Source organism: Rousettus aegyptiacus, unplaced genomic scaffold, assembly GCF_014176215.1.
Source record: "Rousettus aegyptiacus isolate mRouAeg1 unplaced genomic scaffold, mRouAeg1.p scaffold_m13_p_7, whole genome shotgun sequence".
Taxonomy (NCBI): Eukaryota; Metazoa; Chordata; class Mammalia; order Chiroptera; family Pteropodidae; genus Rousettus; species Rousettus aegyptiacus.
In genome coordinates this window covers 20,995,785-21,019,568 of record NW_023416310.1, presented here as the reverse complement: position 1 = coordinate 21,019,568, position 23,784 = coordinate 20,995,785, and the positions used below count along the sequence as shown (strand labels likewise).

Sequence of the window (23,784 nt, the reverse complement as noted above, 5' to 3'; positions counted from 1 at the left end):
ATAAAATTAGCACCAATCCCCTCCAATTAACTGACATTCAGCCTAAATACGCTATCTGTAAAATGGAGAGCTCGAGTTTAAAATACAGAAGCCCACGATCCTTTACATAATTGTAGTTCAAAGACCAAAATAGCTGAGTGAACCATTCAAAAATAAGTAGTTTTAGAGCTTTAGAATTTTCTCTGGTCTTTGACTAATCACTTATTGCACCCGGCTGATTTTGTTTTGTGGCTGTTGTTGACAAAAATCACAGAGAGCTGCAACGTGCTGGGGGTTATCGCCTGCGTTTCCCCTTGAGTCACAGATCTGACGAGGCCCTGCGGGATAGAGACCATCTGGTCTGCTTAGGGAGCGCGTCCGACGGGGGCCAGCTTTTACCTGAACACGACGGGCAGCACTGTCCCGGATGAATGGTGGGGTTGCCACAGGCAGGCACTGGGCAGGTGATCAGAGCACACATTTCCCGTCCATTGTGACAGTAGCATTCCCGGCACCCATCATGCCAGCTTTCCTCATTTTTATGATGATGGCCATCCATGGACAGGCATGTGCCTGACAGGACAGGTGGCCCGGCTGAAGCAGGGACCTCTGGACAGACAGAAGGCAGCCTTGGTAAAGACGTAGCTACTGCACAGGAGAAACTGCTCATAGCGTCCTTACAGGTCACGCTACCCAGCCACCAAATCGCACGTCTACAAAGGACAGTTCATGACACGGGAAAGGCTCATGAAAACAATTTAAGTTAATATGCCCTCAATTTTGAAAAAAGGAAAAATAGAAAAAAACTGCAAATGCAATTTCTCTTCTATTGGTGGAATTGTAGTTGATTTTGACTCATTTCACTCTACTTTCTCATTTTCATATAATAAACAAGCACTGATTTCATAGTAAATGTTCCACATGCATTCAATATATGCAGAATAATCACTCTAGAAGTCCCCCAGGGGGGGAATCCTGGGCCTCTGGCAACTGATACATCTTTGTGGAGCAAAACAATTGAAGCAGTGACTAGAAGTGTTTATTCTGACCCCTTAAAAACACTATTAAGATGATAACTGTCCAACTCTGAAAACACAGAACAAACTTGAAGGACCTTTTATTGTTTAATCAGTGGATCCTGCTGACAAGTAAAACATACCAGGGTGGGTAGCTGGGCTGGAGCAGGGGTGAGGGCAGACATGGAAGTCAGGGTGCCTGCTCACATGGCTTCAGGACGTCCCTGGAGTGGGAAGTGCCAGGCAAAAGGTGTGCCCGGGATTCGCCCCTAGACACAGCTACAGGCTGGCATGTGCTTGTTCAGCAGAAATCTAAATTCTCACGAAAAACTGTGTTGCCAGGAAATACATGAGCAAACTGTTCAGTCACACCCAACCTCAGGGGCTTTGAAAAGGGATCTCCGCTGTATTAATTGTATCCATCCACTGTGGGGCAGAGAGACTCTATGGGGGTCAAGATGAAGCTGCTTTAGGCAAACTGCGGGACTAAGAAGTCATCAATTTGGTTAATGTGCTTGTCCATTTATATGCTTACTTTAAATTTTATTGGGAGCTTTTATTCTATTGAGACGATAGGAAAAGAGATGGTCCCATAGAGAGAGACAATTGTGTCAGAGTAGATAGCACTCACTGAAATTGTTTCATTTACATGATGTCCTTCTGTGTCTGTACCCCTGGGGGCTCGGAGCGGGGAAGGGTCACACGTTCGCACTCACCTCTGCACTTGCAGATAAGACAGCCATGACTGTCCTGCTGGAAACCCAAGGGACAGACTTTACTGCATGGGAGCTCTGAGCATCTCTTACAGCGACAGATGTCACAGCCATGCTTATTCTTCCTGGAAAATTAAAATTTTGTCAGAGGTCAGGAAATTCAAAACTCTCAAACGATGCCCAAGCGCCCAGATGCCTAGGGTCACTAAAGTTTAAGTGCATAAGCTCACAAACCTTTACATGAATGCAGTGCAAAGACCAATATAACTGAGTAAAACATTCAACAATAAGGAGAGCAGTTTTAAAGCTTTAGAATTTTCTCTGGTCTTTGCCTAATCACCACTTACAGTGTCGGGCTGATTTTGCGGCTGTTTTTTACAAAACCCAGACCTAGGGTCACCAAAGTGATATTATTATTAAGTAGAATGATTTGGCTTTTCTGCTCTAAGAAACTCCTGGAGTCATGTGTAATTAGTTCCCTGTGGCCATGCCTGCCCCCCACGCAGCTGAGGTTTAGAATTGTTCAAGCACTTATGTGCTTCTGGGATGTAAATGCCAGAATCCCAATAACACAACAGTTGATTTAATTAAGGAAAAGTGGCACCACCATAAATACGGATGAATGTGCAACTCCATGGACAGGATGGTGAAGGATACACTGATGGCCAGTGCTGGAGGCTAGCACTGCGGGCTAAGGTCCTTTTGCTGGGGCTACTGGCTGCTCCCACAGCCACGGTCCCTGAGAATCTCAGACACTCGTAAAAATTTTAATGAGGTAGCCACTGAGGCTACCACTCGATATACCACTGCCCAAGTAACAAACCATACTTTGCTAGGTGAAATGGTCTACTTGTTTATTTTAACACAATAAGAACAATGAATTAAATGAATTATGTATCTCATGTCATATACTGTGTCGTTTTCAAGACCTACCAAGGCTTTAATTGATTTGTTTGCTCACTCATTTATTTATCCATCTATCCGTCCATCCACTCACCCACCCACATCACCCTTTATCCCTCCCTTCTGTAAGCATTTACATACAGTAATGATCCACTCAGCAGGTAGATACAAGGAGCTGCCTGCATTCTAACACTCCCATATGGTATCTGGCCAAGATTTCTCCTTCAGAGGCTGTCCTTGAAGCACAGCTACTGTTCTGGCTGATGCAGTAACTCATTTGTCTACTGTGGTCAACTCGGTCCTCCCTGAATGTGCTTACTGACAAGAATATAAAGTAAAATCTATAATCCTCTAAGAGATTTCTCTCCAAGATGAAGGTTGGACTTGAATGCAGCCTTGATTTTGAACTGTTATAACACTGCAGCAAGTGGTTATAGCTACTATGGCGATAATATTTTTAACTATTTATATTAATATTAGCAGTTAAGCTAAGAAATAACTATATTCTTATTGGTATCATATTCATATTTTAGGATTAGGAACAATGATGATTTATTAGTATCCTTGGGAAATCTTTAAGAATAATGTTCCTAACGTACTCTTCTAATTAAAATTAGAATGAAGATTTTCCCCTCCCTGCTACTCCAGAATTTCCAAGAGGAAGAATAACAATGATGGCATTAATAAGATGGGCAAGGGATGATGGATCTCAGTCTCCGGTTATTAGCAGTACTATATAAATACATCAAAGTGAAAACGCAGAAAGACTAAAATGTAAGGGAACCATGGAAAGAATGATAAAGCAAGATTCTGAAAGGTAATTTTTTATAGGACCAACATGATATAAAGATAGAAACAGATGCTAATATAGACACTAAAGAAACAAATGTAAAGTCTATTTTCCCCTGGAACAATCTGATCTCATGGGGTCCGCCTCGAAAAAGAATATTTGAAAATATAATTCATGATCCCTACTTTCAAGAAAACTTGCAAAATCTACTGCTACATAAAGAAAAAATATTATGAACTGTAGACTAGCACCAAGGTAAGTTATCACGGCATAGCAGGTAAGGATGCTCAGTATTGCAAATGAGTTCCTGTCAACTGATCTTAAGTATGGATTAAATAAGCCATCACGAATTGTCACTGGGACAGTGGTGAAAAGTGTAAACAGAACCCTGGGTCCTCATGACAATTCCAACCCCCACTCAGTGTCCAAAGGCCACTGCTGTAGGGAAGTTGTACATAACAGGCCCCAAGAACAGTGTCATAACAAGGCTCTGACCTATCTCCATAAAAGAGAAGGGTAAAACTCGATTCTTATCTGCGAAGACACCATCCTTTCCCGGCTTTCTGACTCACCAAGCAAAACGAGCAGACTTTCTGGATGCAGGACATCATTGACTCATTCACAAACACACAAACAAAAGAGCAAACCAAAAACAGGCATGGCCGTTTCACCAAGTTACAGGCGATTAAGAACAGATCTTCTGAACTGAGATACGTACAGGTATCCAAGTGGACAGTACTTGTCGCAGATTATGGGTCTGCACTTCTTGGGCCGTGGACGGCACTGACAGATCTCACAGTTGTGGGCATCGGTGAGGAAGCCGAAGGGGCAGTCCAAGCTGCAGCCTCGCTTGAGGCCTGTGCACAGTTCCTCCCCTGTGAAGACACACAGAAGCACGTTTCTTCCAGAGATGAACGGGGCAGAACATGTAGAAGCTTCAATGCCTCCCCCCACTAGTCTTCCGATCTTCCACAGACGCAAATTTCTCAGCTATGCTATCAGGAACGGTTAAAAATGATAGTTTGTGCTATTTCATAGCTATCACAACATAACTCCATGTTTTGGCACTAACAGCGAAATACAGTTTGACTGTGAAAAATAGATTTCTGAAGTATACTCTGGGTGCTGAAGAGTAGGAGGGTGGCCGGCGGGTGATTTCTATTTGAGGTGCAGGTGAAACTGAGAGAATTTTCTCATGAAACTTGTTATTAGTCACCGCAAACCGCCGATTACTATTTGTTGATAAAATGAGAGAATTCAAAAATTACACCTAAAATTTTATTATATATTTTGTCTCTACTGCATGGCCATAATGATGCGCATTCTTAAATGGTCACGCAGTGTTTACAAGTTTTAGATGTTATCATATAATACTGCATATTATATGCAGCATAAAGGATCTTGCCCTTTCTTTAAAAAGTACATCTCTGTGACATATTCAGTGTTTTGTTTAGTTATTTTTTCTCTGTTGCTGACAAATATCCACATGACTAAATGACCAAAATATGTATGTGCCAAAAGACTATCTAGATTAATGTTTAATTATCCACTACTGAAATGTTCAAACTGTCTCCTGTTGGTAAGTTTTAACTCACTATTTCAGAAAAAAAAAAAAAAAAAAGCAGCAGCAATGGTGAGTGGTAAAAGAAACTACCAGAGATGTTAGCTTAAGAGAAGTCTTCTAAAAAGATTTTAAAGGTGTGATATAGGGATTAAGAGCATAATTAATAAGGAATAAAAAATGTTATGGTAGAAAAGCATGCTTAGTGATGTAACTAAAACACGCCGAGACTTGTCTAAATTAACTGCAGAATTTGAAAGACAAATTCTGATGGCAAAAGTATGGCAATGTTTGATTACTGCTTTGCATGGACTGGTAAAATAGGAAGTAGAAATTTTTGTTGGAATAATAAATAAATATTGTATTTGAACATTACTTAAGCATAAATATTATTAAAAAAAGTAAGTTACTAGGAAAAACGACACATTTGTTCTTTCCACACACAAATTTTATAATCTAAAATTAAAACTTAACTACAATTAATAGGTGAAATGGGCTCCTGTTTTACATAAATATTTTAAGATAGCATCTTTCATGAATCTTAGCTAGTAATACTCAAATAATTTGCTATGTTTTAAAAAGGAAAACGTGATTTATGGTATAATTTTCTACTTTGTCATTACCATAAACCTTTCATTACATGTATTTAGTATAACCTCGTGGGTCTGCATTACACTATGAAGCAACTGATCACTAATTTGCATCCTGAAAAGCAAAATTCTCAACGGCTTATTTAAAAATCTGTAATTATATGACTTGAAAGGTCATCATTTTTCATCTCTCTGCCATTAAGGGAATAATGAAGAAGGGAGAAATTTTCATAGCCACATTTCTTTCTCTGACACTGAGATCTAAATCGTGAGCCCATTTTTCTAGTACAAGAATTTTTAAGTCACGACACTGAGCATAGAATACTGGGAAACAGATGAATTACAAAGACTCCACGAAATTCCCAGAGTTGGCATCCTTGGGCATTAAATTCCTTAAAACTATAGAGCCTGAGCAACATTGTACCTTTATTTTTTCTAGTCCTGTAAAAAAGGAGTTTTTTTTTTTCCCCCATAGACCTTAGAGTGGTTTACAATCTAAAAGAAAACTGTTACATCACCAAGTTTAAGAATTTTAATAAAAACTAAATGTCTTTAACCACTTCTGCTTTGCGATGGAAGGGAATTTGAAGCAAAAGCTGTTTAAACAAAAGTCTAGGGCATTCGTGGACAGTAGGCTGGCTATGTCACCCAGGACAGGGGGCTCTGACTTGGAGCCGCTCGTTGGGATGCTATGGCCTGGGCCTGTCTGGATTCTGTTCCCCAGCAGAAGGGGGCTCTCTGCCAGAGACCTATTTATTTATGCAGTTCAGGTGTGAGTGTTCGATAAATATCTAACGAATAAACCAATCAATGAATGTTGTTATTTACCCTTCCACTTTGCTCAAGGTTGCCCTATAACAGAAAAATAATATGATGAAAAAGCTTACTCTGCTAATATTTAAAATTTCTGAAAATACTTGCACTTGCTAAACATCTAAAAATACCATCTTTTACACTCAGAAATAGAGAACACTAAAGATGGACTGCAAGGTGATCCTAAATCCATGTGACAATTATGGACTTTAAGAGAAATATATCATCAAAGCAAACGTTTACATAAAGAATAGAATAGACAGATTAGAAACATCTTATTCATAGAGGGCTGGGGGTTTGTAAGTTTGTTTGAAAAGCTTCAGTACCTCACTCGAGGCAACCAGAGAAAGAATGGTGGCTTTGAATTCCTAATTTTTCAGCCTTATGACTTCACTGTGATTTAAAAATGCTTTCTAATCCACAGCAGGAAATTACCATTGAAGAGAAAGGGATAAATAACGGCAAAGTACAGGGCCTGTGCATTACGGCTGGTCAACAGCAGCTACGAATAAACTCTGTTTACTCTGGAGAAAAAAAGATGCTTGCTCCCAGGGCCAAGATGTGGTACAACTGTAGGGGGCACCATCACACTTTAAGTGAACGCCAAGCAATTCACACAGGGAACACAATGGACAGGTGCCCCCAGAGCTTGCTACGTGTTGCTGCAGACTCCATACCTGGATACTGGCAATTCCCACCAACCTGCTATCCGTTAAGAACACCATAAAGTTTTTGAGACTTTTAAAGCAAAAAATGCAACACTGCAAAAGGTGGTCCCAATCGTGACCTGATTGATTAAGTGTTCGTTCGGAGTTGCAATGAAATGACAGTGAGGAGCCCGCTTCCCTATTATTTGATGCTGCGACCTTAGTTAGATGCTCCATTCAGCTATTTCATGAAAAATATGAAGGCTTTTTCTCCCTACCATTAATTGTCCATGTGTGCATCAGTTACTAGATAATGCAGTATTAATTTCTAGAATTACGAAATGTTAAAACTGGAAGAGTTTATTCCAGTCGAATCCGCTTGATTTAACGATGTAGAAAATAAGATGCCAAAAGACTGATGGTATTTAATTTATCTAGACGCCACTTACTACGTACGGTTCATAGAGTAAGTTAAAGTGTACTATGTCCATTTAACAGAAACAAACATTTTTGGTTAAGAGTAATGTTAATAGCTTGTACCAATGACGTTAGGTTATTACTAGGTTATCTAAATGATTTTAGTTTTAATTTTTGTTGCTACTCTACTTTCTTAAACATTTTCTACCACATTTTTCTTTATTCTAAATATGTCCTTGAGAAAATGAAATAGGGCTAATTTAAATTTCTGTATGCCCTTAATGCATTACTTTGCTCAGCAGTGTTATAAGAATGGTATTTATTATAGGTTAAAATAACAATAATACAAACAAAAGAATCCTTTATATACCTTCCATATACTTCTGAAGGCCGTTGTTTCCACTGGGTTTTGATTTCGATCTATATAACATGCTTAATTATGTTGCAATGTCATTATAACGTATTAGCTTAACACCAATATTAGTCAAGGATAAGGTCCATTTTTTATGTTCTGCATATCCCTAGTGCTTGGCATATAGTAGCACTCAACAAATACTAGATGAATGAAACAAAAAGTGAATGAGCAAACAATAAACCAACGAACAGGTGAGAAGCATTTACTTGGTGCGGGTCTGATTTTAAGAAATCTTGAGGCCAGTGGTTTATCTAAACAAGGTCTAATCCCTAACAGAAAACTTAAGCATAAATAATTAGGACCACTGCATATGAAGCAGGATTTTTTGTGGGATACAGAAAAATAATGTAAGAAATTCAGACCAAATAAATAAATAAATAAATAAATCAAGTAGTTGTAATGGGAAAAAAAGAACATGCTTGGGCCATCTTTCACTATAAGGAACTTTCTTTTTTTCCTGTAACTGGGTAAAAAAGAACCGGAATATTCAAGGGTCAAAATTAAAAGGTAAAAGCAAAGTTGCTCGCGTGGGCGAGACGGCGAAAGACGGAGTTGGGATAAGCATCTCAGTGTGATGAAATGGATACATGGTCAGAATAGTGAGACCTCAAAAGGGGATCTCAGACAAGAAGGATGTCCACTGGCACCCCTGATTCTGATGGTTCCCTGCTCACTCACTCAGCGAACGACTGCTGAGCAGCGAGCACAGCCCCAGGAGGCGGTCGGTGACTTCCTAGTCTGACGTAGACGAAAGCCTGGCTTCTCCTACAGGACCAACGTGTCCTCTTAGTGGCACGTACTTTGGTAAGTTATAAAATTTGGCTGAAAATGAGATTTCATTAGCATGCTGGAGGCTTGTTTCCTTAGGGCAGGTCTTGCATTTTATTCAGTTTTATGGCATTAATATCTACTACAAGATCTAGAAGTTGGCAGGTGCTTAGCATACCAGGCAAGAGAGGAAAGGAGGGAGGACGGAAGGAAAAAGACTAGGTATCCCTACAGATAGGTAAAACTTCAAAATAATAAATGGCTAATAAAGATTTATATGTAAAAGAAATTGCTGACACAAAATGCAACAGTCTCCTGTATATATTTCATCCTGTCCGTTAATGAAATGGAGGTGCAAAGAGGGTAGGAGGCAGGGACGTTCTGTTTACGAAGCCAGAATGCAACACTAACACAGGCAGAGTAGAATTTTCTTAATAGTCTCAATTTGCAAAAAGCCAGTGATATGGTTTTGACTTGCTCTGACAACAACTGAGGGAAATGTTTCTTTGAATTTAGTCACAAAAGGCTTATTGTGAAGTGGCAGGGGTCTTAAGTAATTGAGACCAGGTGGACAAAAAGTTCACAACAGCAATGCCCAAGTGAAGGTGGTATGTGGGGGTCATTAAGTACGATCAAAGCTATATTTTTAGATTTCAAAAAGTTCAGGAAAAACATTTAGGTACGCTTCCATGAGCAAAAAGGATGTGTAGCTCACATCCAAGAGAGATGAGAAGGATTAAAATATAAACTCTTCATGATGTAATCACTAATATCTTGTTGTCGAAGATAGCCATTTAAGTAAACAAATGTGGCTGCCATGGCAGCTCCCCAATGAAGCCAGGTTTCCAAAGGAAGCTAGCTACGAAAGGCAGGCGGATGCGTGACAGGGACTGGCCCTCCTCTCAACGGAAATAATCAGAGAAAGACAAGACAGACCCAGATGGGCAGACGTTTATGGGAAATTTAAAGGTGGCAATACCCACAGCTACAACAGTTTTACAAACGTTATTTTAGCGTTAAGTCCATCAGGCAGAGAGCACGAAGATAACATGGAACCGAGAAAACTGAATTACTCAACCCCTATTTTGTATCTGTCTTCTGCGTGAAAATAGTCCTACAACAGAGAGTGCCAAACATAGACGGTTAAGAGGAATACAAAGCCCAAGATAACTGATAAAGCAGAAAGTGCGCATCCATCCGCATTAAGTAATTCCAAGTCTCTGAGCCCACGGTAATTATACCCAGAGGCTCACAGAGAACCTACACATTACAGAAGCATTGTCTACGTTTGGAAGTGATCAGAGAGAACACAAAGAGAGTCCAGAAAACTAAAAGAGGCCAAATGTCAATTTTAAAGGGATAAAGGATTCTAAAACTGCAGAAACTAACCTTGACATTCACAACTAAAAGTTCTGCAGAAAGAGCTGTTAAACAATATGGTCTGTGACATTTAGAAAAGAAAGCAATGACCACGAGGAGCCAGCATAGGTTCATGAAGAACAAGTCATGCCCCATTAACTTCATTTTATGCTTAAAATTGGGATTCCAGCAAAGGAATGCTGCAAATATCATGTATTTTGATTTCAAATAAGATACAGGTTGAGTGTTTCAAGACTTTCCTGTGGAGATGGAGCTGACATGTTGTTAGCTGAACAACTCCATTGAAAGAGTGAGGATTATGGTCCAATGTCATTCATCAGGAAAGTCTTTAGAGCCACGGGGGTCTGTTCTTCATTCTGTACAACTTAATTTTAGTTCAATGATTTAGATGAAGACAGGTAAGTTATGCTTATTTAATACAAATTGGAGGCATAAAGCATGAGATCACATTATCAAGATTCAAAAATATCCCAACTAGTTGGAAAATGGTCTGAAACTTTCAGGATAATTTCTCATTAAATGTGGCCCTGCACTTCTATCATTAAAAGAAAAAAACTCAAATGTTCAAATACAGAATGGATGAGAACTACCTAATGGCAGGTGACCTAAACAAAGCATCTAGTAGTTCTAGCTGTTTATAAACTCAGCATGAGCCAACAGTATGTAATTCGAAGAGCTAATGCAAACTTAGGCCACAAGATAGCACTGCACTTGATCAGACCAAATTCTGGAGTATTTTGTTTCTGGGCCACTCGTTTTTATAAGGACGGTGACATAATGTAAATGTATCTATCAAAAGATAAAAAGGACCAAGAAAGTTCTAGAAACTATGTCACCTGGGGAATGGCTGAGGGGTCTGAAGAATTAAGAGAATTCAAAATCATTTTAAACACAAAGGGCAATTATTTTTTGGTGGAAGAAATATACTCTATCAAGTTTCAGAGGTCATGGTGTGGGGACATGACTGGAATCTATACAGAGGTGAGCTGGGATCAACAAGGTAAAGCACATTCTAAGGATTATGGCTGCCATACATGGAATTTGACACCCTCTCTGTGAGTGCTGTCCTTGTCACTGGATGACCAGGTCGAGGGTGGTTGGAACGATGTACCCAAAGCCCAGACGGCTGTACCCACAATGCAGCTGGGTATCAAGGAGCATCTGAATGCAAAGAAACGAAGGTGAAAACCAGAATAAAGGAGCAGCTCTTTTCCCCCAAATGACTGTGTATTTGTTTGTGTTCGGTACAAAATTTTTCTTCTCTCAGGTTGCTAAGGGAATGTCATGAACAGGAATGAAAAAGATATTCAATCACATAATATGCTTTGACAATATCATATTAGGCTCAGAGAACAAAAAATAAAAACAACAAACCTGTCTTTTATATACTTACTGTTTTTGCACTGACAAGTTCGACAACCATTGTGATCAAGTTTGAAACCATAAATGCAGTCCTTCTCCACCAGGGTGCAGTTTGATAACTCTCCACATGCAGGTGGATCAATTGTGATGTAGGTCGGTTCTAATAATAAAAAGAGAAAAAAAAAATGAAACATACGATTATCTCTTACATGCTAGTCAATCTTTTCAATTTCACACTACAGTAAGTTATGAAAAACTAAATAATTTTCATTAAATCCTAAACTTTTGCACTTTCATAATGTCTTTAACCTCTGAAAAAAGAAATATTTTTAGTTAGATTTTTAGACAATCTAAAATTTCTAGTTCTTTACATCTGAGCAATTTATGCATTTTTGGTGTCCTCAGACAATACTTCCCTGAAGATCACTACTATAGAAAGCAGACGAGAGAGGTTAAAATGAACTCCATTTAAACTGTTAACCGTTCTTCTCTTTCTTCTTAATGTTTTGAGTTTATTTTTTATAATGAGACACTGCTTCCAACTGTCAATTATCTCATTCTCCATTTTGCAACACTTCTGAAATTCCGTTAGCATTTTGTTTCAAGTTAATAAAACAGAGATGTTTATGAGACTAGTTTGAAACATCTGGATTTCTTTCATCTTTATGTGACAGTCCTTCCATTATTACAGATGATACAATGTATAATAGTGACTAGGAGCTTATACTCAGGCCCCGGGGCTTATGGGAGTGCCAGAATGAGAAACAAGAGTTTGAGAGGAGGAACAAGGAGGCATTCTGGGAAGAGATGCACAGAAGAAAGCAAGGCTAGAGGTGATGCTTGATCATCCCGGCCATGTTAATAAGAAAGAATTGTTCACGGTAATAAGTAATTACACTTACACCAAGTATATTATGTGTCTAGATACTGTTTGAAGTGCTCTTCACTAACAAGCTTCATTATGCTCCAATGAGATAGGCGCCCTTAACCCCATTCTACAGATGAGGAATCTAGTATGCTGACTTGCCCAAGTTCACTGAGTCAGTAAGTGGTGGACCCAAGATTCAAACCCTGGCGTTCTAGCTCCAGCTCTTAGCTTCTGTGCAATAAGAAGCCCGTTGTAATGGTACCTGTTTTGCCGTGCACTGATAAGGGACAATTTATATATGTCAGATTGCGGTGAGAGTTATTGTCAAAGGGAACAGAGACACTGACATTTTACATAGCCCCTTTTCAACCAAAGGGTACTATGAAATTCTTAGGAGTAAGCTTTTGAAGAGCTAAGTACAGAATGTCTCTACCTGTGTTTTTGCAAATGGAAAATATGAGGTGCAGACAGAGTAACTGGCTTATCTAAGTTTACATAGCGACCCAGGAGCAGGCTGGGAATAGAACAGAACAGGAGTTCCTGACCTCCTGTCCAACACTCTCTCCATTAGCCCACACTGTCTTCTCAAGTTTCATCTCTCGTTACCAAGGAAGAGAGACCAAAATATGTGTTTTAGCCACCGCTAAGATCAAGAGTTCCACATTTTTATCCAAATGCTAAAAGGGGCCAAGGATCCGACTCTTCACGGGTGATAGGCAATATGAGTTTTTAAAGAGATTCTTTGTCAGCATTCTCCCAGTAAAAATTCATATGAAGAGGGTACGGCACATTCCTATTTTTATTACAATAGTTTGGAGAACATCTCCCAGAAATTTATATATATATATATACACACACACACACACACACACACACACACACACACACACACACACACACACACACACACACACACACTTTGCATTGCTTTACAATTTCTAATTTCCTTCAATGACTAACGTATCCTTTCTGTCAGACAACTGTAAACATCAAGAAGTGGCTTAAGTTTAGGCGAGTTTTATGACACAGTGGACTGAATGCAGGAGTGCTGCTTTCCTACATTCTCTTAAAATGTGCCATAAACATCTTTCGTTTCAAAACCTAACTAGTTTTTCTTTTATCACTGTTCTTTAGTCTGCCAAAATAATGACTTTATTTCAGCCCTCGGCCACAAGATGGCCAACGATTTGTCAAAATTATTCTAACCACAAACACAAGACAGAGAGAGCAGAGGACCTGATTCATGTTTAAGGAAGCCACGCCACGGATTATCCCATCGAGGAAGGCGTCTGGACTGTGCTCTTTAGTAGAGCAAGCATCAGCGATGGATCCTGAACGCCCAGTGCTTCAGTGAATGGTTTACAGGTATAGAAATGTCCTGAACATATCTACCAACATTTAGATTTAGGAGAAACTTTTGCCTTCGGAAAATATATCATGGAATAAAATATATTTCATCGGTATTTTACTTTCAGTGAATATTAGGGACTTGTTAAGAGAATTACTAGCAATGTATATGCTATTTGGGGTACATATTATGACTACTGGATAGGATTAGGATTATGTATGATCTTTTGGCTGGGAAGAAAAATAAATAAATAATCGAGTTGTCTGAGGATCAGAACCCCAATACCGACGTGAACAGTCGCACGCTTTACCCAAACAGCTTCATCGGCTAGGTATTCAGTCACACGCGTATGGCAAGCACACATTTCTCTGGGGGGCGGGGGGGAATACGTTCAATTTGTTTCCCTACCACATTTGGGATAACAGCTTTTGCTCAGTTTTACGGCAGAGAAAAAGTGCAGAGAAGGGCTGTTTAGTTGGGTGCTCTCCTACAATGTTGCACTGTAAATATTTTAGGTAAAACGAATCCACCGGATGTCTTCTAGGCCTCGGATGATGTGGTAGAATGCGAGAAGCAAAAAAATTATTTTGTGCCTCCTAAATTAATACTTCCCCATTCATTTACGGTGTCCTTTAGGTGGAAGAAATTGGCAGGCATATACATTTCAAATTCTGACTCCCTCAATATTTAATATTAAAAGAGAAATATTCAACAAAACTCAAAGAATAAGTCAAAATTCCACAAATAATTATTCATGAAAACTGTCAATTTACTCTGGAACTATTTAACATCTCAAAAGATTAGGCTGAAAACAACAATAAACACTGTGATATATTAAATATAGATAGGAGTTAAAAAATATTTTAACACTTGTCATCTCATTTTATTATATTTAACAAATAAGTATTGTTTTCCTTTTCAAATACAAACTGGAACAAACTTTAAAAGCCTTTGAGGGTGGCGATGCATGTTTTTGGGGTACTTACTACTGTTGTCCTATGTTGCTGGAGTTAATTGTTGATTTGACACACACATATGCAGGCAACTAGGTGTCTCCTAACATTTCTCTGAAGCATACATTACATTCTACTTCCTTTTCTCATTCTCTTAACATTCTGGTGCTCAGTGTCCTACTGTATTAGGCCATATCTATATTAGATTTCTGTAAGCACAGTATTACAACAGAAATATGCAACGACAAATTATCTAGCAAGAATGTGATATTATCATAAACAGATCTAAGTTTGCTTTCAGTCCACTATATAAATACTTATTCTCAGAACCGGTCCTATTACTAACATCAGGGCATTTGTTTAAGAAGTGCCGTGAGACGACTAAAATTGAGTTTCTTATGTCCAATAATGAATTCTAAGATGAGACACAATTGATATGATCCTGAATTAAAGTGCTGAAAATCAACATGACATGTGTCATCCTTAAAGAATAACGACTAAAAGCTGGCTTGATTTTCTGCATAGTTTCTATTTAAGGAAGTTCTTGGCAGGGGAAGAGGTCATATTAAAGAATCCAGAATCAAGGTACCATAGTATGCTTGTTTCTAATCTAAGTAAATAAAGAAGCTTGAGGAAGTGTTAGTGGAACATGGGAAACGTGCATTCTGCTCGTTAGAGCATCCTGAAATACGTGTATCAGGAACTGTTATTATCCCACACTTTCTGCAACAGTGTTCTGAATATGGAAAATACACTGATGGGTCTTAGCCTAAAGACCAAAAGATCTTCATTTAAATCCTGTATTTCTGTGCTCTTCTACTATATATGGTACTGTACTGAAATGATATGCTAGAGAGAACATGGCTTTTGGGAAGAATGATGGCGATGCCGGTCCTTGATGAGTTTGGCCATTATCAGTTACAGAGGCCCCGCTAGGACATCTGGAGACACTGATACATCACCGTAGATGATGACTGTTGCTTGGAGCAAAGAAGAGTGTGCCCCTTTAAACTGGTTGGGCAGAGACATGTTAATGTGCCTCTTTCAAAGGATAAAAAAGGGTCTTGCATGTCCTAATTTAGGAAAATGAGAAAGCACTTGCACAAAGGTGGGGATTTGGTGAGGGGAAATTCAAACTGCTTACAGGATCACCCTGAAATTCCATCTCATCTTGTATTGAATCAGCTGAGGAATTAAAGAAATACCTTAATGTCCTCCAAAGGACGAAGGCTTGAAACTGCAGGAATTCATTGTCTTTGGCTACAACTATTTCTAAAGGGAACCCTGGAACAGCTTCTTTGTGGAGAATTCTAGAAATATTTTCTGAGCCTAGAAGCAATAAAGAACAAAAATGGGTGTTTGTTATGTCTACATCCGGTTCGCTATTTCCTACCCTGCATCTGGTGGAAACCAAGACTCTTGTCAACCTGGTGTTTTCCTGAATGATTTTTAAAGACTCTGAGCACCTTACACTGTCCAGAGGAGCTATTTTCACAAGAACCCTGGGGACTGTGTCAGGTTGCAGATGTTCAGCCACCAATTCTTATTCCATGTCTTAAAGAACAAATTCTGGAAGGAAATCTATTATAACACGCAAAAACATAAACACTTATTGGTTCTTTATTTTACTGCTATTTAAAATTTAGGGAAGAATATTTTTTTCATATCCTAAGAAGCCCAACAAACCCCTTATCAGTAAAAGCATTTCCAAGAAAACATATTTAGAGAGTGTCAGACATTAAGTTCCTAGAACACCAATATTTAACATTGATGTACAAGTATTTCCCAGGAGCAATTCTATCTACTCAAAGGGGATATTAAGGCACTGTGATTACAATTAATTTGGTCAAGAGCATAAAATTAAAACAAAAATCATTATTCTAATTCCAGGGCCACAGCACTAGACCATAAAATAATACATATTTGATTATTTAGGAGGTATAAATGTGTTAAGTAAATCCAAGCTATTTTCTTGCTTCTTATTTTATAAAAAAATTCTCCAAAAAAAGAGAAAAGAAAATAAGAAGTTGAAACTCAAATTCAACCTTTTAAGATGTTGACTTAAAATTTTAACATCAGTCTTATCATCCTATTGAATGGTTTAACATGTTTGGGGTAGCAACAGAACAAAAAATATATATATATTTTGACCTTGTTATTTAAAAATATGTAGTAATTATGTTAATTTGCTTTTGAAACAAGTTATATATAATCACTGTTTTTTGTATTTCACGTAGATATAACTTGAGTGAAAATGTTAATAGATGTTTTTAACCTGGAGCTTCATCCATTGAACTTCTGGTTTTGAATTAATACATGCAAGGTTCTCCTCGTTACCTTGGTTACTTCGAGCTGTTTATCTCTTACGAATAATACTAATTATCTCCATTGAGAAGTCTGTGAAGCACTCTTTCTGATTAGCAACCCTGGGAAAGCCGGCAGCCACTTAGTAGCTCTTGAGTATGGGTGGGCGATTCTGGAAAAGCAGATTCGTGGAAGGCATACAGAGCCATGCCTCCTGGGTCTGTCTGCAGCCCTGCCACTGTCAGGAGGGTAAGGAGCTCTGGGTCCAGATTTCAGCTGTCTCTGGGAGTGCCTGTCACTGTGCTAGAGTCTGGGTGTGCAGCAGGTCTGGGGGCCTGGCTGCGGCTAGCGGCTGTCTATCAGCACCTTGGATTCCTACAGATTCATATTAGTGCATGCAAGCACACACGTGCACTCCATAAGAAGTCTAAGTAAACCTCACTACAGGCGAATTTCTAGAAAGAGTAATTAAGGCAAGACACATCCTTCTATTGCTTTCATAAGTTAAAAAATATTTCAAGTAGAAGATAAATTAAGGCTACTCCTACCTGTCTCATTTTCTTATTGCCTCTCCTTGTGGACTTTGATAATGGTTTGCACACTTTACATAGCCCTTCCCTGCAAATTCGCAAGCCTACTCATCTGACTGTGAGAGACAAAGATGGACAATTATGTTCTCTTTTCATCTATTAGATTCAGGAACTCTCAAGATTTTTTGAGGGGGAGGGCAGGAAGCTGGACTTGTTTATGCCATTTGAATATCTAATGAGTGGGAAAATTCCAAAGCTTTGCTCACTTTACATCGCTAAATCTGTCAGGCCTCCTGCAGCCCACCAGTTATTGGTAGCCTGTCCAGGGCCATAAAACTGGAGATAAAATTGGTCGAGACAGAACCAAAGGAGATAGCTTATCTTTTTTTACTATGTCTTCATATGTCATCTTGTTACCACGGTTGTTTTTCAAATGTGACCATAACTAGTCAGAAAACCATTCAAATACATCACCTAATTGTCAACATAATTGCAGCCTGGGAAGAGAAGTACCGTAAAGATGAAAATTTCCCAAATGAAGATAGAGGGGAAACGCCATTAAGATAGACAGTAAGAAAAAAAATTGCGGATACAAAAATTCCCTAATCTGGAAGTGGGAGTTTCCGTGGAGTATGAATGTGTATTTAAGAAAGTCTCATTAAGTCATGGAAAAATATCTCCTACAATTGGAGTTTTCAAATTCTTTCAGGCACTACACATTTAGTTTTCCTTTTCTCCTTTGTATATATTTCTCATAACAACACCTACATCCTTGTAATTTCTAAAGTACTTACTCAGGGCAGTTTCTTTATTTTAAAATGAATGGTGTGAAATGTTCCCAAGATTTTTATTATTTTATGGTCAGAGAAGCAATTATATATTTATTTTAGACCTATTTATTAACTTTGTATGCTTTTTTCAAGGAATTTTGGCAGTTGGACTTATTTTTCTTCCTTTACCAATCTCATATTTAATAGGAAAGGACAGTAGTATGATTCTGAGATTATTATTAAAAGACCACGAAAGACAAATTAGAAAAACTTTTTTGTATAGAGTGCGATATCTTTTTTCCAAGAATTCAGCTTGAGAAGAGCTCACAAAATGACTGCATTCCAAGAATAATCTGGAATTTTATATTTGTCTTCTGTTTTATTCCTGTAATTTTTTTTTCATTTTTTTCATAGAGAATATTCTTTAGTAACCTTTAACTGGAAATAACACGCTATTGTTACAAATATACATGCATATTTTAACAGCTCTATCAACTGGGAGGGGTGTCAGGTAGTTGGAATTTGGTATCTTAACCCAACATTCTGAGAAATGGCTGACGACCAGGGAGGAAGGGTCCTTGCAGTAGGGACAAAGGTTCATTCATGGTTTATAATGTCAGCACCTAGCACAGTACCTGGCCCATAGTAATGTTTAATAAATGAACAGAGAGGGAAAAAAAGACATCTGAGCACCTAAAGATAGGGCACGCTTTCTGACAAAGAGTCTCCACTCAATATTGTCCCTAACGGGCTGAATCGCTAACTTTCTAAACTGGAGGATGGGACAGTAACTCCCTCAGGCTCCTTGTCCCTTACACATAGTAGGTACTCAGTAAATGAGCTCCACTGGAGCAGCAAGTTAGATCAGAAAGCCATTGTGAGCCTGAGACACTAATAATGAAAACTCAATGACAATCCCCAAACCCAAGCAGTCCAAAATGAGATACTCAGTTGCCTAAAATAGGTTAAAGTATGAACTGTATCTCTGTCTTAAGAAGACATGAAAGTACAAAGCATTTTAGGTCTCCCTCCAAATTTCTTAACATAAAATCTACCCCCCCCCCCCCCCCAAATTTCAGGTATCTGGAGAATTCACTTTTGTGACTACCTCATTCCTTGATGGTACAAAATAAAGTGCTATTAAAATAGTCCTGAAAATATCTGGGCACTCACTCAATTCAGCAACTTGTACTGGATGAAGGATGGGTACTTTTGCCGAATGCTCAGCAAATTTACCTCATGATAAAGCAAAGACTGGCAACAATCACAGGGAGAAGTGACAAGGGTCAGGACCAGAATGCGTAAGTACTGATGTTGGTGTCTCAGTGCCTGGCACACTGATGGGGGTTGAGTAGCCCATTCCTTTTACTCAGCTGGGATGTGAGTGCCCAGGTCAGGACGTAGGGCCTAGATGTAAATGGGGCTGGGCAGAAGGCAAGTGTGAGGGCAGAGACGGCTGGGAGAGTAGCTCAGTGCTCTGGGTGGAGAGTATCCCTACATCGGGGAAGCAAGAATGGACAGGGGAAGCAGGCCTTCCCAGAGGTCAAACAGCAAGGTCAAAATTCCAGGCAGAGGCTCAGAAAAAGATCCAAGGTCAAAGGCTAGGCCACAGAAGGTCAGAATAACAGTAACTGGGTGTCAGCAATGAGAATAGAGCCAGGAGTAAGAATGGCTTTTGAATCCGAGCCATGATGATCAAGTACTTTCATGTTCACAACCTTATTTCCTACACTCTCCCTTCTCACGTTGGAGGTTTAAAGAGAAGAAATGTGAAGGACACAGAGTTGGAGTCGGAAGATGTAGCTTGAGTTCCTGTTCTCTCATTATCTTGCATGTGGTGCTGGAAGTCTCTGGGTGTCTATTAAATGGGAATACCCATTGTTCCCACCTTGCAGTATCACAGTAAGGCTCAACTAAGATCATAAAGAGGGGACTTTTCTATAAATTCTAAGGGTTAGAGGAATATTTACTTGTTGCTATAATTATTGTTTTGACAACTATGCTGCCTGCTTGGAACTACAACTGGTCTCAGACGATGGCTGAGTAAATGAATCATGTGCCCTTTTGCAGGCCTCAAACATTCAGCTGATAATGAAATGCTATGACAACTGGTTTGGCATTCTGAACCCTGTCCATTGTAACTTAAGCATCGTTTTCTATCTCCACTGATAACAAGAAAAGCATCTGGGATGTGGGTGGGTGCATGACATCCTTTCATATGGTCTGGTAAGCTTTGGAGCATGTTAGTGACCAGCCACTGGCGCCTTTCACAATTGCTGAGTAGCAGTCTGATACCATTGTTTCGCATTTTGACTGCGTCCATGGTGTCTCGAAGAGAAGAGAAATCTCTTGGTAATCAGCTTATCCAATGTGAGTTGAAACAATGATTCTCTGTGCCTGGCTGACCCCGTTCTTCCTCTCTCTCATGTGGGGGGCCTTGCTGGATCTCTGGGGCTGAGGGCAAACTCATCACAGTGTCCTTTATTCTATTTTGGTAACTTCACGAGTAGTTCTGCCATTCTCAAGTTAAAAGAGGATACACAAGACCCATCCCTAAAGCTGTCTTTGGTCAGAAAATCTTAGTTTAAATGTTAGTAATCTAAAACTTATGTTGACAAGAAGAGATAGTTCAACTGGTACTTCCTTAGCAATACTGGGAGCATCTCACTTGGATACTAATGTTCTCAGGGTCTCTGCCACAGGACTGTGGAGTGCCCCTACTGAATTCATCTAGCATAAAATCTCCATGAAGCCTTTTGAACGTTTAGTCCCAAGAAAGCATCAGAGTCGTGGTCTTGAAAATATCTGGCCTTGCTGATCCCTCTTAATACCCAAGGCCTGAGCCTATCCCAGACTGACAACTTATTATGTTTGAACATTTTTTAAAGCTTCACTAAGAAACAGAGACTCACTGAATTGTCTTATAAAGAGAGCTGATATGCAGGGCCATAGCTTTCTAATTAAGGTAAAAAAGGACATCATTTCGCGTCTTCCTGTTGATGCCCAACCTATGGGCAGCCCAACCACCTGGCAAGGCACAAGCATGGGCAAACGGGAGGCACTGAATATACGCACAAGCATTAAATATGCCCTGTTTGATTCCAAAGCAGATCCAAGCGGCCTCAAATCATGTCATTTATGCATACTTTTTAAAGTGAGGAAATGAGGACCAAGGCAAATTTTAAGTAGAAAAGACTATGCTGCTGCCAGGGAAGAGGTCAGCACGCAGGGTTCAGGCATGAGGTTCTGATTGGCTGGGGAGCTGCATTACAGACTCAACTCTCAGTTTACTCCAATAGCCCAGGTGAAAAATCAAACCCAGGGCACTGTATGACCCTCAGGGTCCCCAAGGACCAGCACTTGTGGGGCCTTAGAATTTCCTTGGGTCTCTTAGTTCCAATGCGTGATGGTCCTGCAAAATAAGAGCTGGAGGCTCGAACTGAGTCTTCTTTCCTGTGAGCAGTTCTCATTAAATTCTGTGGTCTCCAGTGGTCTGGACGCCTGAATCGGGCTCTGTTTCAAATGAGCATGACAAATCAATCCATTCTCTCAGAGGTAACAGTAAAATTCCCTTGATGTGTAACTAGGCATCCTGTAGATATAGATGGTGAAGCAAAAATCAGGCCGAACTGCTACTTCAACTCAGACTCAAAATTGTGTAAAATAGAATGCATCACCAAATGCACTGACGAGGTGCCCAGAAGTGCTAAATGTTCATTATCGCTCATCCCATATCAAACGACGGTATGACCCCCGGACAGAGATCTGGCACTACTGAGCCTCCTGGTAACGAATTTCCCAACCTGCATGCCGACAGATACAGTGAGCATCTGGGAATCTCAAACTGAAAGGCGGACGTGTGGGTCTGATCTAGGTGCCTGACACTTCAGCAGTCACCTGTGTTGAGAGATCTATAAATGGGCAAGGGACATTCTTTACTAGACACTCTTATTCCTTCAGTCTGTAATGTTATTTAACATTAATATTATAGTAGAAATTTTATACACGTGTGTGACATTTCATCTTCGATGATCAGATGGACACAGCACAAAGTGTGCTTCTAAGAGGGCCTTTAAAAATAATTCACTGGGTTACTGTCTCTAATGCTAACTGTCATGCATCAAACAATGTGAAATTACTTTGTTTTTATAAGACAAATTTAAGACTATACAATGAAACAGTTTAAAATGGCATAATCAGAAGTGGAGTTAGGTAAGTAAAATATTAGATATCAATTATACTGGAATCACCACCTCTTTTAAAGGATTATTTTCACAGGGAAATTACTTAACTCTAATTTATTTGAAAATATGTTTGAATGGAGTACCTGCAGTTTCACAAAAATGTTGTACCATAATATATAACCATTTAAATGCATGCCTCCAACCCCTAGAAATCACAAAAATACTATGAGTGAACTGATTTTAAGCAGTCACTTTGGGAGGCTATGTGCTTGTGCTAAAATGCTGTTCACGTTAAAATTCTACTTCAAACTTCTCTTCAGAGTTGCTCTCAGAGCAAATTACTATGTCACAGAAGACAAAGTGCCTTTATTTTACTGTCACTTTTTGCTTCCTCTGAACAATTGAACCCAGATGGATCACTCACCTTTTTCACCAGACTTAAGATGAGAACGACTCTGACTATTTCCTAGAGTCTGATAAACCTTTAAGAGTCAGGAATTTACAAAGCTAAAAACATACAAAAGGGATGTGCTGTAAGCTCTAACATCAGTTTCGACAGAGAGGTACCAAAACTATTCTGAATGATTATATTTAGGCAGTAACTGTAGTTTCCCCAGATAACTATTTTGAAAGGAAGAACACTCACTTGGATATGTAAATCTTGGTATGTTTAAAAATAATGTCATTACGTTTAAAAATAATTTCATTACTTTATAGTTGGATCTTGTCTGGTAGAAATAAACAAACTTCATATAGGAAGTACTTTCTTCTGCTTTAGATACAGTTATGTAGAGACCAATCCATCCCTTAGAACTGAGGCAAACAGCGGAAGATGAAGAGAATTTTAAAATAAGAAGGCCTAATACAGCCACAGTTAGGTAAAGCAGAGCATCTCTTGAAAGACAATGTGATTACTGGTTAAAATATTCAATTCTATGAAGCTGACAGAAGCTAACAGGAAACCAATTCTGAGGCTTTAGGTCAATGTTCATACCAGAAAAAGATGAGATCTTTCTTTTTAAAGTCTGCAAGGCTTTTCTGAAGGCTGTGTCTCCTAATAACCTTCATTAACTTCTGTTTGGTTGCCTAAGAGTTGTCTCATCCAAAAAAAGTTTAACACAGTCTCAGTAGAGATTGTGTTTATTTAAGTTTGTTGGAAAAACATTCCTATCATTTCAAGAATGACTAAATATTTTTCATTCACATAGTTAGCATTCCAGACTATGTTTTCCTGCCTCTGTTGATTAGATGAAAATTAGCAGGCCCGAGGCCGAACTATTAGCTTCAACTATTATCTTAGGAGAAAAATTATGAGACTCCCAGCAATAACGCCCTTTTAAGTATGGGAAGTGGCGAGCAGGGGAAATTAAGAGGAACCTGTCTTCTTGCATGCCACTTCGACAGAAAAATACTTAGCAGCCAGGACTGCTGAATGCTGTACAATCAGAGGGAGAGGTTTTTCTAATTACGTGT

At 39.1% G+C, this 23,784-nt stretch overlaps 1 protein-coding gene across 7 annotated transcripts in view; it reads right to left on the bottom strand.

Moving 5' to 3' along the window:
• The window catches only part of CRIM1 (cysteine rich transmembrane BMP regulator 1), a 178,318-nt gene that overhangs the window by 35,076 nt on the left and 119,458 nt on the right, over nt 1-23,784 (bottom strand). For 6 of the 7 annotated variants that reach the window (XM_016156670.2, XM_036224025.1, XM_036224026.1 and 3 more), the window contains 4 exons: nt 11,386-11,514; nt 4,120-4,276; nt 1,712-1,833; nt 379-588 (listed from right to left, as the gene is read on the bottom strand). In XM_016156670.2, coding sequence (XP_016012156.1) covers nt 379-588; nt 1,712-1,833; nt 4,120-4,276; nt 11,386-11,514 — 618 coding nt within the window. The remainder of the gene's footprint in view (nt 1-378; nt 589-1,711; nt 1,834-4,119; nt 4,277-11,385; nt 11,515-23,784) is intronic. The other variant, XM_016156673.2, reaches the window with a different exon arrangement.